This window comes from Enhydra lutris, unplaced genomic scaffold, assembly GCF_002288905.1.
Source record: "Enhydra lutris kenyoni isolate GAN:26980312 unplaced genomic scaffold, ASM228890v2 scaffoldscaffold94, whole genome shotgun sequence".
In the NCBI taxonomy this organism is placed as follows: domain Eukaryota; kingdom Metazoa; phylum Chordata; class Mammalia; order Carnivora; family Mustelidae; genus Enhydra; species Enhydra lutris.
Window position 1 is genome coordinate 2530093 of NW_019154178.1, and position 16410 is coordinate 2546502.

General features: G+C 64.2%; 1 protein-coding gene across 6 annotated transcripts in view; it reads right to left on the minus strand.

Annotated features, from left to right (window-relative positions):
- Nucleotides 1-91: 91 nt before the first annotated feature.
- Nucleotides 92-16410, minus strand: part of LOC111139050 (Rho guanine nucleotide exchange factor 11) — a 78399-nt gene continuing 62080 nt past the window's right edge. For 3 of the 6 annotated variants that reach the window (XM_022491164.1, XM_022491165.1, XM_022491162.1), the window contains 21 exons: nucleotides 16180-16203; nucleotides 15871-16015; nucleotides 15494-15593; nucleotides 14794-14823; nucleotides 12578-12704; nucleotides 10145-10324; nucleotides 10006-10053; nucleotides 9709-9896; nucleotides 9350-9496; nucleotides 9054-9133; nucleotides 8825-8950; nucleotides 8312-8429; nucleotides 7495-7673; nucleotides 7095-7170; nucleotides 6841-7008; nucleotides 6371-6461; nucleotides 5733-5858; nucleotides 5299-5360; nucleotides 4263-4481; nucleotides 3753-4079; nucleotides 1952-2867 (listed from right to left, as the gene is read on the minus strand). In XM_022491164.1, coding sequence (XP_022346872.1) covers nucleotides 2152-2867; nucleotides 3753-4079; nucleotides 4263-4481; nucleotides 5299-5360; nucleotides 5733-5858; nucleotides 6371-6461; nucleotides 6841-7008; nucleotides 7095-7170; nucleotides 7495-7673; nucleotides 8312-8429; nucleotides 8825-8950; nucleotides 9054-9133; nucleotides 9350-9496; nucleotides 9709-9896; nucleotides 10006-10053; nucleotides 10145-10324; nucleotides 12578-12704; nucleotides 14794-14823; nucleotides 15494-15593; nucleotides 15871-16015; nucleotides 16180-16203 — 3277 coding nt within the window. In that variant the 3' untranslated portion in view covers nucleotides 1952-2151. Of the gene's footprint in view, nucleotides 1021-1397; nucleotides 1594-1808; nucleotides 2868-3752; nucleotides 4080-4262; nucleotides 4482-5298; nucleotides 5361-5732; nucleotides 5859-6370; nucleotides 6462-6840; nucleotides 7009-7094; nucleotides 7171-7494; nucleotides 7674-8311; nucleotides 8430-8824; nucleotides 8951-9053; nucleotides 9134-9349; nucleotides 9497-9708; nucleotides 9897-10005; nucleotides 10054-10144; nucleotides 10325-12577; nucleotides 12705-14793; nucleotides 14824-15493; nucleotides 15594-15870; nucleotides 16016-16179; nucleotides 16204-16410 lie in introns of those variants that run through there. The other 3 variants (XM_022491168.1, XM_022491167.1, XM_022491163.1) reach the window with 3 other exon arrangements.

Consider the following 16410-nt stretch of genomic DNA (forward strand, 5'->3'; position numbering starts at 1 on the left):
AGAGAAAGAAAATAAAAGAGTATACATTATTTTAACAGGAAAACAGTCATTTCCATCTCTATATTTTATATATTATATATATATATATATTTATATATATACGTATATATACACCTAGCACAGTGTGTATATCCTACCAGGCCGTGAGGAGGGGGCTAGCATGGGGACAGGGGCCGATGCCGCCATGGCCCCGGGGATGGGCCCGGGTTAATGCGGGGACTCCAGCATTCGAACCCCCTGCCCCACCTCCTGGGCCCGGTTTTCGGGGCCGCACCTGATACACTGGTTTTCCCTAGGGAGAGCGTGGCAAATGGTGGACATAGGTGGGGTCAGGAACTCCCCCGAAGAGGACTGTCCTGGGAGGGGAGAGAAGCTCTCGGCTCAGGCCATAGGGACTGGGCTCTCAAGCCTGGTGGGCTGGGACACCTTCCTGCCCACGGAGGACCTGGTGCTCAGGTCTGGCTCCCCCTTTGCACCCTCACCCTGGAGCAGGCCTGTTAACTAGGAGATGTGAGCTGTGCCCTCTGGGCCTGCCTCTGGGCCCCCAGGAACACAAGTAAAATGGGTCAAAGTCATTTACAGAGCGAGATGCACATACAGTACGTACATATTTATAGAAAACCAAAGTGACGAAGAGGGGAGAGGCAGAGGGAGCCCGCGTCAGCCCTGGGGTCCTGCGGGGAGAGGGAGGGAGGAAGAAAGTGCATTCACACAGAGACCCCTCCTTTCACCTGTGTGTCTGGGGGGCCTTTCAGATGCACTCAGCATTCTCAAGAGAGGCCTTCGGAGGAGCTGGAGGGCAGGGGAGACGCTGAAACTGGACCGGGACCTGAGCAGACCAAGTGACGTGCAGGGCGCCCCCGGGGTCTCGGCTGGACCCATCTTCCGTGGGCCCACAAGGAGCTCTGGGCTCCCATTGCCCTGTGCCCCTTTCGGGCCAGCCCCAGAGGAGTGGGGACAGTTACAGTCCTGGGGACGAGGCTGTGAGTGCTGTACCGTCTTCCAGGGGGGTGTCGGAGCCTGTGGAGGAGGTGGGGAGGACAGCTGAGGAGCTGGCCTGGTGGTGTGGGGACAACCCCCACCCGCCCAGTGCGTCCATCTGGAACAAGGCACAGGGTTTCTCCTGCGGCCTGGAAAGGGCTATCTGCAGCACCGCACTCCTGTCCACCCTGAGCCCGTGGGCAGCGGTGTCCCGGCCCGCCCTGTAAGAGGTTTCAGTGGGGAGACCTGCTCCCTGGTCCCTTCTCTCTCTAATCCAAAGAGGGTTTCCAATTTTTAGGCGAGCTACTGTGGGGGTTCCCTGCAGATCCCTTTCTGAAGCTGAGGGGATGAATTCACTGTACTCAGGGAGGAGGAGGACCCCCGTCCATCCCCCACAGGTACCCAGAGGACATGGCCTTGCTCACCATCCTCCGAGCACGGCCCTGGCTGGTGGCTGTCCCTGGAGTCGGAGGCCAGGGTTTCCCTGGCTGGAGGTGACAGGGAGCTGTCTGTCCATCTGGCCGCCTCTGTGTGGAAACTGCCCACGGGCGTGGTGCCGCTGGACTCTCCCGCGAGGGACCTGAGCAGCTCTCGGTGGGCCAGCTCCATGTCCTGGGAGGGTAGCAGGGGATGTCTGACCTTAGTCCTGGGAGGTAGGGCCCTGGGGAAGGGGCCCGGCCGCCTTTCCCTCACCATGCCCCTGGGTGGCTCTGTGCTCCTGGGCGGCTGTGGGGAGGACCCAGGCCAGAGGACACCCCTCCCTCAAGGCGATGGGTCTTGGGACGGGGACTGAGCACCCCACCACGCCCCTGCCATGCTGGGCCCACCTTGAGCCTGCTGAGCTTGACGGTGAGCTGCTCGATGGTGTGGAAGATGCTGCCCACGTCCCTGAGGGCCAGGCTGGGCGCAGAGTGGCTAGGGCGCCGGCGACCTCCACTGCTTCCCCAAGGCTGCCAGGCAGGGAGGCTGTCGGGCTGCGAGGGCTCAGTGCTGGAGTCCGGGGGTCCCGCCGGCATGCTGACATAGAAGCAGTTCCCTGTCCCCGTGGCGAGAGGAGGAGATGAGGGGGATACGGAGGAGGTGGGAGCCACCTCCTGTGCCCCCAGTGCACCCCACACGGACCCAGGGCCGGGGATGGTGCCCTGTGATTCAGCTCAGCGCACACCAGCCTCACCACGCCCACCTGTCACCCCTAAAGGCCTTCCTCCTCCAGAGAGCCTTCCCGATGGCCCATGCGGAGGGAGGATGCTCAGTGGTGGCCGCTGGGGAATCGGGAGTGCCCCCCTGTCCTTGGAGGAGTGGGAGAGAGGGGGACTGGTCAGGGACAGGAGCGCAGGGAGGCTCCTTCATGCCTGCCCCATTGCAAGCTCTGCTGATGAACGTCCGCGCAGCCCCTGCCCCCACCACCCTCTTCCGTGGGATCCTGCAGACCCCTTGGCTCACACGGGGCCACAGAGGATCCCACGGGATCCCACAGACCCCTTGGCCCACACGGGGCTGAGGAGAGAAGGGGAGACGCCAAAGACTCGGGGCTCCTGGCTCTCTAGGTCTCCCCACCGTCTTGACTCCGCTCCAACCAGTCTCCCGACTAGGGCCTGGGCTCCCCCTGTCCCTGGGTGCTATTCCTCCCCCGTGGATGCTCTCAGGGAACACCCTGTGAATGCAGGCAGGGGTCAACCCCCGAAGCCTGGCTCTCTGCCCACCCCCGTCCCCCTTCCTGCAGGCCCCACACTCTAATCCTGGTCTGGCTCTGGTTCCAAGGGGAAGCTCGTTACCCGCAGCCTCTGCTCCGCCTTCCACGTCGGGTGGCTCAGGCCCTGACCGGCCGCTCTCGGGGAGCCTGGCCTTGCTGCCTGCCACCTCCGCTGCATCTGTGCCGCCACCAGCTGCCACCACCACCAGGGAGAGCAGAGACCAGGAGAGCAGGGGAGGGGAGAGGGAGGAGGGGAGGGGAGGAGGAGCAGGGGAGGAGAGGGGGGAGCAGAAAAGTGGGAGAAGGCAGCAGAGGAGAAAAAGGAGGGACAATAAAGTGAACACAGGTCGCATGTGCAAGTGCCCAGAGGGCAGCCGAGAAGCCGTCCACCAGCTCACCGAAGGGCAGAGAAGGAAGGTCAGTTTCCAGAAACCAGAACGGGGCGGGCCCTGGGCAGACAGGGCCAGAAATGCAGCGGAGGCCGGGACCCCTCCCTGGCCCCCGCCCCCAGTACCTTCTTCAGGCTTCACTCCATCCTTGCTGTGGGCCTCCTCCCCCTCCCACCGCTGCAGGGACCTCCCCTCCCTCCGGGTCCCTGCTCTGCCCAGAGCCCACCCGAGCCCCCATCCCAGCTGCTCCTGGCTCTTCCGGCTGCCGTTGCCCACAGCCTCCGTCCTCCACATCGACTCGCCGCGCACCCTCCCCTGCCGTGGGGCCCTCAGTGCGGCCGCGAGCATCTGCCCAGTGTCTGCCCAGTGCTGGGGGTGCAGCCCCCCCAGGGGAGCCACGGGACTTCCTTAGAACCCCAGCAGTCGCTTTCTGGGACAGCTGGCTCGTGCAGCCGTCCTCAGGCTACCGTCAGGTTCGGGGGCTCGGCCTTTGTCTCGGGTCCCACAGATGTTAGGGGACAGGCTCTGAAGCCCTCCGACCCCAAAGCTTCTGCGCGGCAGCGTCATCCCCAGGACCCCGCACCAGCCTCCGCACGCTCGGCTCCGGGCTACAACGCCACCTGGCAGACTCGCCCTGGCCCTGGGGAGCTGGGGGTCTGTCTCCATGGGGGGCGTCCCCTTCACTTTACCTTTTCTCACCACCTTGTAACTTCCTGCTGCCTCAGCGCTCAAAGCCTCCTCCTCGGGGTTCCTGTCCAGCTCGGGAGACTCCCAGATCCCGGAATTCCGGGCCCGCGGGGGCAGCTGCTCCAGGGAGCGGAGAGCCGCGTCCCCCAGCTCTGGCTCCTCCCCCCGCAGGAGGCCGTGCCCCAGGGAGCCAGGGTCCGCGGGGTGACAGGTGCTGCTCCCGAGGGACGGTGTAGGGGTGAGGTCGTCCTCAGGCTCCCCAGCAGGCTGTGCCTCAGGGCGCCGACCCTGCAGTAGGCTCCCCAGGATGAGGCGTCTCAGGCTTTCCACTGGAGGAGAAAGAGCGCAGTGGCGTCCCCAGAACGGGACGTGTCCTTCCCCCCGACTCCCCACGGGCCGGAGCTGGGCGTGGGGACATGGGGTCCCAACCGTCTGGGCCCCTTCTCTCCTCAAGCACACGCAGGGAGAGCCCTCCGGCTGGTGGGGGGAACGGGGGTCCACCAGGCACTCACCATCTTCCAGGGCTGAGTCGGCCAGCCCTTCCATGAACAGAGGGCCTGGGAGGGGCAGGAGGATGGGGTCTCTCGTCCGGCCGCCCCTGTGCTCTCCATCCGCAGACGTGGAGGGGTGAGGCAGGGCACCCAGCTCCTCCTCCAGGCTGCCCTCCTGCTCGGGATCCTCCGGCAGGACCAGGTGCGTCCCCTTCGCCCTCTGCTGGGGCCCAGGGCCTGCTGCGGGTGGGAGGGTGGCGTGAGGCAGGGGAGGGAAGGTCCATGGGGGCTGACCCCATGCCCAGCTCTGGATCAACGGGAACCAGAACCCTGGCTGATTCATTCTGGGGACGTTTACTGATGTTTACTGAGTACCAAGTACGGCCAGACACTGGCCCAGGCTCTGGGCCCACAGCAGCGATAAAACAAGGGTCCCCGCCCATGGGGACCTCAAGTTCTAGTGGGAGACACCCACGAACAACAGCACTCAGGGACCTCTGTGAGAAACACGGCAGGCAGCGCTGTGGGCGCGGGGACAGCAGAGCGTAGGCTGCGGCAGGGGCGGGCAGGGGCACCGCTTACACTGCAGACCGAGAGCCGGAGAAGGCCCGTGGCCACAGACCCGCAGGAGGCAGGAAGGGACCTGGAGCAGAAGCCTGCCTGGAGGTCTCTCTCTAAACCCAGCATCCTACATCCTTCCCCAGAGAATCGCTCAATGGGACCCCCGTACCCTTCCTCCCCAGCCCCAGCCCGGGAACGCTGTCCCCCAGCACATCATTCTCCACAGAAATGTCCAGCAGCAGGAAGCAGGGGCCCCTGGACTCCACCCAATGGCCAAACACCTGTCCGCAGAGAGCCACGATCAGAACCTCAGTCCGTGCGAGCTTGTCTATACTCGCTCAGGTCTGTTGGACGCCCTGCTCACTCTCTTCTCTGTTCTATCCCAACCTCACACTTCAGGCCCCAAGGGCCTCTCCCGTCACCTCCTGACCTGCCCTTCTAACACTGGACGGCGGGAGCGGGGGAGGGTCCTGCAGAGACGGCTCAGGGCACATACCTCCGGGCAGCTCCCCGGGCTCTGGTTCACTGTGGAACACTTCTGAGCCATCGAGCTGGACCCTGAGGGAAGAAGGCACCAGTGGTCACCCGCTGGGGTTCTGACTCTCCGCCAGCCGGAAGGGGTGAGGTCTCAGATGCCCCCTGGCCTCCTGCATCAGAACAGGCAGCGAGGGGGGGTCCTGAACAGGGGTGTAAGGCTTCGGCACCTGCCCTTGGCCGGCAACCTTGCGGGGAGGATGGATGCTGCTGGCTTCTGCCAGTCCTGACCGTATACCCCGCACCCCCCTCCGGTGTGGTCTCCGGGACAGCCAGGTAGGGGGAGAGTAGACGGGGCAGGCGGCCGAGGTGGGAAGGGCTCGGAAGCAGCAGACGGCCTGCAGCGAGGACGCGTGGGGCCTGCAGCGAGGGCGCGTGGGGCCTGCAGGCCAGCACCTGCTGGGTGTGGGGCTCTGGTGCGCCGGCTCCTGGGGGCCCGGGGCCGGGGGATGGGCGAGCGTGGGGGCACCTCCCGGGCGCCGGGTGGCATTCCGCACAGCCTCCTCCAAAAGCTCCATCCATCTGTGGCTCGGCAGGAGCAGAGAGGACTGGTGGTGAGAACGAGGCCGGGGCGCATCCCCCCCACCACCCGGTGGCAGCACGAGCCGCGAACAGGGAGCCTCTGCTGGGCTCTGGGCTCAGCGCTGTCCAGCTGCTCGCTCCCTCCACACGACCCCCGAGAGGCCAGACCCACGCTCCAGAGCACGGCCCTGACACCGAGACGCTGTGTGACTCTACTAGTCTGTGCTTTGAGTCATGCCACCTCGTCAGGCGCTGAGAGGCGATATGGGGTGGGTGGGTGACGGCCCGGGAGGCAGGCGTCCGCCAAGGGCGTGTGGATGAAGGGAGCTTAGAGGGGCAGCCAGACCCCAAGGGCAGGAAGCAAGCAGAAGCGAGAAGAGCAAGGGGCGCTGGTGACATTGGACTTGGGCAAGGACAGTGGCCCTGGGGCCCCCTGCACCTGCGGTGTCCCCGCTGGCCCGTACCCCGCTGGCCAAGGGAAGGCAACTACGCGTGGCCCCCTCAATTCTCACGTGTTCTTGTCTGACGACGTCAGTGCCACCAGCTCGTAGATCTGGGGGGGGCCCAGCTCCGAGGTGCAGATGACGAAGAAGGCCCGCTTGTCTGTGTGGGGGAGGGGAGGGTCGGCGGCGGGCAACGGAGGTGACAGCAGCCCTGGAGCCCGGACCCTCGACCACGGCACGACACGCACTGGGTCAGTGCACCCCGTAGGGCCCACGCTGGGACAGGCACTCACAGGTCCCTTTCACAGCCATCCCCCACCCTCTACTCCTAACAGGGTGGGAGCACCAGGGCCTTCATCCCTGTTCCTGCCTGTGAGTCCCGGAGGCACGGCAGGTGTTGTTCCAGGACCCTTTCCTGCCTGTCTGGCTGACATGAGACACCCCCTGTCCCCCGCGCCCTCCGGCCCCATCCTCTGGCTCAGGGGGTCCGTGGGGGAGGCAGGGAGCTTGACCTGGGCTGCCCCCACCCCTGTGGGTACCGGTGGCCACGGAGCGGACGAGCACGGCGTTGAGCTTGAGCACGGGGCTGAAGGTCTGCTTGCTGTCCGACGAGCCCGCTGCCGTCTTGCTGTGGCACTTGAGCAGCAGCTTCTCGTCCTGCCTCTGCGGCAGCACCAGGAGGTCCTCCAGCAGCAGCGCGTGCAGGTCTGCGGTGGGGAGGGCTGCCGTCAGGGGCTGGCTGCTCCATCCCCGCCCCGGGGGAGCACCGCGGCCTCTGTGCCCAGACACCTACCCAAGGTCTTGTCCTTGCTGATCCTCCAGCTCAGGGGCCCCTCGTGGACCATCCTTCTGGCTGTGAGGTCCAGGCTCTGGAGGGAGAAGCCACTCACTCGCTGGCTTGTCGAGCACATGCAAGAAACGCCCAGGCGCCAGACGCCCCGTGGAGGAGCTGGGGGCCAGTGGCGGAAAGGAGGCCCTCTCTGCTCGGAAGCCCCTGTGGGGCACGGGTAGGACCAAGGCCTCTCCCCGCCCCGACCCTGTCTCATTCCCTCCCTAGTGCCCCAGGTTCCAGCGTCCGGTCCCGCCACTGGGGCTGTCTGCCTGGGTGTGCGTGGGGTCCCGCCGGGGCACGCCATCCCAGACTAGCCATGCCACCCGCCCTGAGTCCCTCCAGGCCCCGGCTCTGCTCCCACCTTGAACTCTGCCGCCAGCGGGTTGCTGGCCCTCTCCAGGGACGTGGTGTCCAGCCGCTTCTGGTAGCCCTCCAGCCGGAGCCGGTTCTCTGTCTGCTTCACTGCCTCGTTCACGTACTTGAGGATCTCCCGGCACTGGTCCCGCGCCCGGCAGAGCTTCTCGTGCTCAGGGGTGCCACCTGCCGACAGGGCGGAGGTGGCGGTCAGGGGCTCCTGCCTGGGAAGCCGGTTGGAGCCTGATGTACCTGGCGAGCCGGCAGGCATGGGCACGGGGCGCTGCCTTTGCCTGAGGCCCTCAAACTAAGGGTCTCTGCCACGGAGGGGCCTCGGCTTCAGACCGCCCCTCTCTGAACATACCAACAGCTCTTGGGAATTGCCATATGGCCTGCAACCAGCTCTGGGGATGTGGGGCAGGGCCAGGGACCGGCTGGGGGCAGGGACAGCCTCCGGGGGCCACTCCATACCCGGACTCCAACACCCCAAGTCCAAGGGCCTGGAGGCATCCAGCAGGGGGATGGGCAGGGTGGGCGCCCACTGCGCCTTGGCCCTGGGGTGGGACTCATGGCAGAGTCCATGTGCCAGCCCTGCGTGCATCCAGATGCTTCCTCAGACCCCACGCAAGCCGGAGGCCCCCCCTTCCCTCCTCTCGCCTCTGAACACCTTATCTTCCCCAGGGCACAGCTGTGATCACTCCCTTGGACAGACCCTAATGAGGCCAGGAACCAGACCCTGAAGACCAGGAAGGTCTCTCGAAAGGTCACAAAGCAGGGCTGCGCTTGGAGAAGGTCTGCGTGGGCCCACGTGCCCGGCGTCCTACCCTCCGTGTGCTTGAGGACGCTCTCCAGCAGCAGGGGGTACTTGGTAAGCCGCTGCATCTCCGAGATGATGAGGTCCCTGAGCTGCAGGCGCCGGCACTGGGGGTGGCTCTCAGCCTCCTGGAAGGATGGGGGTGCGGATGGAGAGGCCAGCCCAGTCAGGAGCCGGCCAATGGGCTCAGGACCCAGATGGGTGTGAAAGTTCCAAGTGGGTCCTGATCCTGGAGAGCAACTCCTTAAATATTTAGGGGAAGGTGGGTGGGGGCAGGGAGGGAACCCAGGGAAGGGGGTGGCCCACAGGCGCCCCTGTGCAACTGCCACGCCCACTTTATGGACGAGGAAGTGGACATCGCCTCCGTGCCCACGGGCCCTGGGAGTGAACGGGGCCTCCTGACCACGGATCGGGTCCCTTTTGGGGAGCAGCGGTCTGTCCTGAGAGCAGGAACGGGGCCACGTTTCTGAGCGTGGATGGGCAGGGGGAGGCCCGGGGCTCCCCTTGCTGGCCGTGGGCGCACCTGCATGAACAGCTGGAAACGGCTCTCCTTGCGCTGCTTGGCCTTGATGAGCCCCAGGGCGGCAGACTGGCAGGAGCAGAACTGGGCAGCCACCTGCTGGAGCTCCTCCCGGGCAGGGCCATCGAACTGCGGCACGAGGGACACCGTCTGGGCATCACATGCCGGCCCCATACCCTCCTCCGCCACTTGTGCAGCCGTAGGAAAGGGGACCCGCCTCCTCCAGGCGTACCCGAGCCAGCATGAGATCACCGATGTCCTTGACAATGGGGCCCTCCTCCCGGAGCTTCCTCATGGCCTCGCACCAGGAATCTGGGACGGACAGAAGGGACATGGGGGCCTGGGGCAGGGAAGGGTCCAGGGAAAGGGGAATGTTGCTTTCCAGGCCAGGGAGCACTGGCGACAGGCGTCTGCTCAAGGGGGCCCTGGCGTGTGGGTGGACAAAGGACAGAGAGACTTGGAGGCCAGCTGGAGCAGGCATGTGTGTGTGTGTGTGGGGGGCAGCAGGTGGGGAGGATGGCCCCTCACTGTGGATCTCGATGAGCTCGGGCAGGTTGGGGAAGAGCCGGGCCAGCTCCTCTCGGGGCATCAGGTTCTCCTTCTTCATCCGCTGGTAGAAGATCAGGTCGAGGACCCGGAGCGTGCGCAGGTGGGACGCTTCCGTCACAAACAGCTCTGAGCGGGGTGTCGCGGGACGGGAGGAAGACAGAGCGGGAGACGTCAGCAAGCATCCGAAGGGACGGCTGTCACCCCCAACCACCTCACTGCTGAGGCATTCGGGCGCTGGCGTCCCAGTGGCTACTTCCGCCACCCCCGGGGAAGGCACGGCGACGCGGAGCCGGTCCCATCCCCGGGGCGCCGCCCAAGTGTCGGGCGCACACCCTCACCGTTGATGACCTCCTGCCGGTCAATCTCCCTCTGGCTTAGCCCGGCCACCACGTCCTTGCCCACCGTGTGCTGCCAGTTCTGAGCGTCTGGCTCCGGCTCCAGGTCTGACAGCTGGCCCAGATCATCCTCTAGCAGGTGCGGGAGGAGGGAGTCTGTGCAGAACCCCAGGCTGGGGGACTCAATGCTCCTGGGGGAGAGGGCCAGCTCCGTGAGGACGAAGGGTGCACACAACGGCCGGTCCGTGCAGACGGGTGTGTACACCTGACCAGCCGCTCGGGGCTGGGCGCCTCACTCACCTGCGGCCCATTTTGGGGGTGAAGGGAGGGGTCGGGTTCTCCAGAGACCTGTGGAGGAAGTCAGCCCTCAGCACCCGCTGCCCCGAGAGAGCACCCCTACCCTCCCACCCCCCCGCCCGGCTGCCCAAACCCTGCCCACCTGGTGGAGAGGCTGGAGGCAGAGGAGGAGGCTGACTGGTGGAGGCGGGCAGCTTCTGCGGCCGCGTCCATGTCCACATCGCTGCGAGAGCGCGGCACGTTCTCCGCCTTCCGTGACCGCTTCATCTCTTCCCGGCCCTTCAGGCTCTCAGAGCGGCCCAGGCGGATCTCTGAGCGGGAGCTGGGGAGCAGGGCAAGAGACCCAGGGTCCGACAGCCTGGACGGCTTCTACCTGTGACCCTGACTCAGGGGTCCTCTACCCCCAACCCATGGGGCCTTAACTTCCCAGTGACAACTCCTGCTGCTGCCCTACAGTCTCTGTCCAGAGGACAAGGGACATCTGGGACCAACAGACCAGACTTGAGCTGTGTACACCTGCCGAAGACCGGAGCCGCCAGGACAGCTGTGGGCACTGGAGGCCTGGATCCTGGGCCGTGTGGTGGCCAATGCCCCTTGCCCTCGGCTCTGGAGCAGGTCAGCCCCTACCGCGGACTCTGCTGGAGGCAGAGCTCTCCTTTTCTGGGACTTCCTACCATGGGGGACAGATGCTACCCTCTCGCACGCATGCCAGCCTCCTCACTGGCAGGCCTGGCACAAGGTCTACTGGCTGCTGGCCTCTTGCCCCAGCCGTGGCGCAGGGTCTCCCGTTCCCGTCTTGTGCACGCTTCCCGGCTTCTGCTTCCCCTCCTGGCGGCTGGCCGGCTCGGGGGCGGGGCGCTGGCTTCTGACAGGAGGAAGCTGTGCCCTGGCAGCCACGTTTGGCCACCGAGTGTCTCTGGGACGTGAGAGGGCAACGGCCGGTGCTGCTCTCCTCTGCGTCCTGCAGTGCCGGACCATGGTGGCAACTGGCACCTTGGACCCCTGACTGCCCCGGGGTGGGGTCTCCCTGCCCGGCCCTGCTGCCATTGTCACTCATCTCCACCCACCTGCAGAGCGCGGGGAGCTCTTAGTCGCAGCAGGCTACTGCAGAGAAAGAACCAAGTAGCTCGGTCCCCGTTTATCACGTCCCTCCGGACCGCCAAGGACCCAAACGGAGCTGCCCCTGGGGTCCTGAGGGTTAGGAGCCGCCGCCAGCCGATCGCCTCTGAACACCCCCTGGGGTCAGCGAGAGCTGCTCCGACCAAGCCTGCCACCAGCACTCTCGCCAGCACCCCACAGTGGCCGCCTGAGCCCGGTGAGTGCCTCACGGCCTCCTCCCAGGCCCCACGGGTGAGTGACACTCCTCCCCAGGAGCAGGGCGCACAGCCACCTCTAGCCCCGTCCCTAGAAGGAAGGCTACCTTCTGGAACTGGGACTCCTCTCACCTGCCGAGCCTGGCCCCCCTGTGCCGCGGAGAGGGCCGGGCGGGCTTACCATCGGCCAGGCCGAGGGCTCTGCCAACCGTGGACTCAGAAGCCTAGTGAGGGCCTCAGGGCACAGTTCGTTCCCTGACAGCCTCAAGAACACAAGTTTGCAGAAGGCCTCGCCTTATTCCCATAACGTTATTACGTCTACAGAACCGTTCATCTGACGCGCTTGCTGGTACCAGCACTCAATCTCTCAGTTCGGGACAAGCATCACCTCCCTCTTCCCTGACTCTCCAACGGCCTCACTACGGCAGAGTCGTCCCAGTGCACGAGGCTCACAGACGCGGCCCGCAAACGAGCAGCCTCGGGTGTGAGTGGGAACAGACTGGCCCCCCGGGCCGCTCCCTGGGGACTGCGTGCCCGCCCGCTCAGGGGCTCAGGCTCGAGCGCACACGCAGGACCACGGGGATTACAGCTCGAGAGTGACTGAGGGAACGTGCTCGGAGCTTTCCGACCAGAGGTTTTTCACTGAAGTGCTGGCCGGAGAGTCCGAGACAGGACGTGGCTACTGTCACACCACAGTCCAGGGCAAGCCCAAGCCAGAGAAGGGCTCTCATGAGAACCCAGAGAGCACGCTGCAGACCCTGCGTTTCTTGAGAAGGAAGAGCGCTGTGCTCGGAGGCGGGGGAGCCCCATCTCCAGAGCTCTTCCTCACGGGCGCCCACAACCATCCCCGTGGGACCTCACTATTTCCCAAGACCGTCTCCTACCGCCCTGCCCCACGGTCTTCTCTCGCCTTGACACCCGTGGCAACCCGATCAGCAGCTCTATCTCAGCCTCTAGCTCATTCCCGGGACGGACGCTGCTCAGAAGCCCCGGGTGAACCCAGAGCAGACACTGAGGGTGAGCAGCCCCAGGCTGGGCGGTCAGGGGCCCGGCTCCGTCCTCCGCGGGCCTCACTGCCAGCACGGAGCGCGTCCTTCCCCAACGGTCCCCAGGCGGGGAGGCTGAGGGAGCGCTTGCGAGCCCTGCAGCGGGTGCCTTACGGGCTAAGGGAGGGGGCGAGGCAGCGGGGTTGATGCTGGCTGCAGTCCCTGCCCGGGCTCCCCTCCTTGGGGAGGTGGCCAGCACCATGTGGCCCCCCTCACCTGTCACTCTCCAGCAGGTCCTCGGGGAAGCTGCCAGTGGACAGCCGCTGCGTCCCGGGCTCCGGGGCCTCATACGGCTGGTTGTTCTCGAAGTGCTGAATGATGTTCCTCACGTTGCCTGGCTTGACTGGAAGCAGAGAGACAAGGGAGGGCACTCGGTTTTCTGTCCGGGTATGGCGTCCCAAAACCCTCGCTCCCGCCTGGCCCCGAAGACAGAGCTATGAGCAAGCAGGATGACAGCAGCACTGGGTTTAGAGCTGGGAGACACAGCTCTTCCTCTGGATTCGTCCCTGGGACCAGACCCCTGGACCAGACCCGTCCCTGGGACCAGACCCCTGGTCTAGCTCCAGGTCCTCTCCCACTAATCTGCAGAGCAGCACGGGTGGTCTCTCTCTCACGTTTCTTATTCAAAGAAACAGGGCAGGTAAGAAACTCAAAAGGCTTGTGTGATGCCCAAGAGGGGCTCTCCTCCTCAAAGACAGTGAGTTCAGCTCCAGGGACCTCAGAACAGGAGCTGGGGAAGCCCTGATCCTACCGACACTAACTGGAGTCCCGCCTATGGAAACGCACAAATCTCCCTGAAGAGCTGATGTTGGGTTTTGCAAGAACGCGTCCGGGCCAGAGGAAGCAGAACTCAGTACCCTTTGGGCAGCAGCTGGGGGAACAGTTTCCCAGACCCGCTACGAGGGGGCTGTGAGGATGTGTTTGGACGAGGGTCTGCTATGTCACCCTCACTCTGGGGACCGCGGCCACCTCCACCTGTCCCGGGCTTGGCTATGCAGCTCACACCCTGAGCAGCGGCCCGGGGAGATGGCGTGGGGCCCGGGAATGCCCTGGGACATGCAGCCACCGGCGGAGCCCCTGCTCCCCTCGTGCGGGCCTTGCGTCCTCGGCAAGTAGCCACACGCCATGACGAGGGACCGCGTGGTCTGGGAGCCGGCATGACCGAGTAAGTCAGGGTAATGGTGAAAAACAGGCAGAAAGGAACATTGTTTGTTAAAACGAGCCCATTTTTCACTGGTGTCCCCCGTTCTCCCTCATCCATCCTCTGGATGACACTGAAACGAGACAGAAATCGAGTCCACGTTACTAACAACCAGACAGACTCCCTGCTAATCAGGGGTGACCCCAAGCGGTCCAATGCTCAGTGGTGGGGTGTCTGCCTCGGGGAGGGTGGGCTGGTCCTCAGATGTGGATCCAGACTTTCCTGATGTCCCGGGAACTCGAGAACACCAAACCCAATCGTTAAACTCCTGGGACCGCCAGGCCCCTCACCCTCCCGGGGCCCCGGGCGGCAGATCGGTGGGGCTGCTCTCTCTCAGGCAGGACGGACGTGACGGGGTGTGTGAAGAACAAAGGGCCTGGGACATAAGGCCATTCTTTTATTTTTCTACCGTTTTTATAGACCTCTTGTCAGAATTTTAAACTTTTTTTCTTTAAAGTAGCATAAAGGATCTAGGAATTTAAAACCTTGAAATAATTTCGAATATCACTATTTTTAACTGTCATTTTACAGAAAATGATTTCTAGGGCCCAGATGATTTCCTGACTGCGTCCCACAGCTCTCTCCATAGAGACCCACTGCACTGCCAGAGGGTCCCTGTCATGTGACGGTGCTTGTGTGGGGGGTGGGGGTGGGGGGGCATCCACGGCACCTGGGCTCCCCCCGCTGGAGGCGCTCAGCCTCTCGGGGTTGATGTGAGGACGTGATTTTTCCGTGCGTGGAGCCTAAGCCACCCAAGGCTACCGTGCACGGCGGGACACTCCCTCTAACCACCACACTTAGGCGGCGCCGTCCACATTCAGAGTCAGGGTCAGGGAGGGGCCAAGCCGGAGGGTTGAAGCAGAGGCGTGGACAGAGAGTAAAAGCCCCAGAGCTCCATGAGAGACCTGCTGTCTACTCGCACAACCCTCGAGAATGAGGAGTTTTGTCATTTCAAGGGGAAAAAAATCAGAGGAGACCGTGTGGGACGTGGCCTCCCGTGTGCACACAGAGCCCCGGCACTTCTGCAGCCCGTTCCCCGAGACGGGAGGGAGGTGGAGAGCAGCGCCCGGAGAGGGCTGTGTCACAGGGCTGCTGGGGCAGCAGGGACGGACAAACAGAGGAAAGGGACGGACGGACGGAGGAGGCGCCAACAGGGAGAGGAGACACAGACTTGAGAGATGGAAACTCAAAGCTAAAGCAAAGAAAAACCCACAGAAAATGGTCCTTTTACCTTCCACAGGGGACAAGGGAATATGAAATGCTAAAAAAAAAAAAACAGAAACAAAAGTAAACCATGAAAAGTCAAACCAATGCTTCAAGACTCAAAACAAAACTTAATCGAGCTGGAAAGTGAAAAGGTGGTGGCAAACCTCTGGTCTTATCGGGAAGAGACCCCCACCCCAACCCCAGAGCAACTGCCGAAAAGGCTGCCGGCCCACCCCGGGGCCCTTCCCAGACTCCTGAGACCAACGCTGGTGGCTGAAGATGCTGCCTGGGGGCCGGCGGCAAGTTCCGGAGCAATGACGGAGCCGGGAGACCGTGAGTGGCCCATCCGGATTCCGGGTATGCAGCAGCCATCGGGGGGCCTCTGGGCCCCAAACCTGCCCCCATCTGCCTAGCTCTGTTGCATGGTCACCCGGACGTCCCCTCGAGGGCCCCCATGTGCCCCCGCACACCTCTGGGGCCTGGACAAAGCCCACTGGAGAAGGTGGATGGGGCAGTTACTGCCACTGGCAAGGGCGGGGTGGTCCTCCACGGCCACACGGGCTCTGAGTTTCTAGACTCAGGCCCAGGGACCAGCATGGCCTTTTGGCCCCTGTCCCTGGAAAAGCCCTCACGCACCGGCAAGGGGAGACTGAGCAGCAGGGACAGGAAGTGGCGTGTGGGCCCGGGGCTGCTCCCTGCCCAGGCCACCGACCCCCTAGACTCACTGCTCTGCGAAGAGCTTTTAGGCTTCCCGATGTACTTGAGGATAGGGTTTCGCCTCTTGTCCTCCAAGGCATCCTTGTCTTTTTTGGAATTGCTGCTCTGCTGAGACAAGAGACACCGGGTTTGGAGAAGGTCCCGGTCCCCAGACGTGGCCACTGGCCCGAAGGCGTGCCCCAAACTGGGAAGCAGACTCCCACATGTTCCTGCACCGGCCTGGGTGCTACCGGCCTGGGTCTGAGCTATCTGTGGGTCCTCAAGGACACTCACGTGAGGGCAGTGGGGGTCAAGGGCAAGGATGGGGTGGGGGGACTTTCCCAGCATGTCCCCCCCCTCCCGGAGAGTACCACAGCAGAAGATACTTTCTAGATAGCTCTGTCACCTTCTTGGTCTTTGGGAAGAAGGGCAGCCACTTGTCCCTGTCGGGAGCTGCCTGGGCCTTTTCAGCTGCACTGGAAGGCCGTGCCTCTCGGAGACGGAGCCCGGCATGGCTCATGTAGGCATTGAGGGCGAAGTCCATGGGGGCGCTGCGACAGTGGGGGGGAGGGGGCGCGGGCAGAGTGCTTGTGTCCCTGCCACCCAGGTGGTGGTCCCGGAACAGCAGTGGCCTGGACCCCACACCCCGCTGTGACTGGGGGGACATGCAGACTGTGACCCCCGAGGCCAGGGGCCCCCATAAGATCACACTTACCTCCTGTCCTCCTCGTACTTGGACCTGGAATAAAAGAAAGGACAGGTGACTCGCACCACGGGGCACAGCTGTGTCCATTTGCAGCCGTGTCCACCGCGCAGATGTGGAAGATGGGGGCCGTGGGGGACGGAGGCTGGGCCTCGACTCTTGGTTTCCGCTCGGAGCTGGCGTGGGTCCCAGGCAGGGACAGTTCTCCCTCCCCTGGGGGCCTCCGCACAGCCCCAGCAAGTA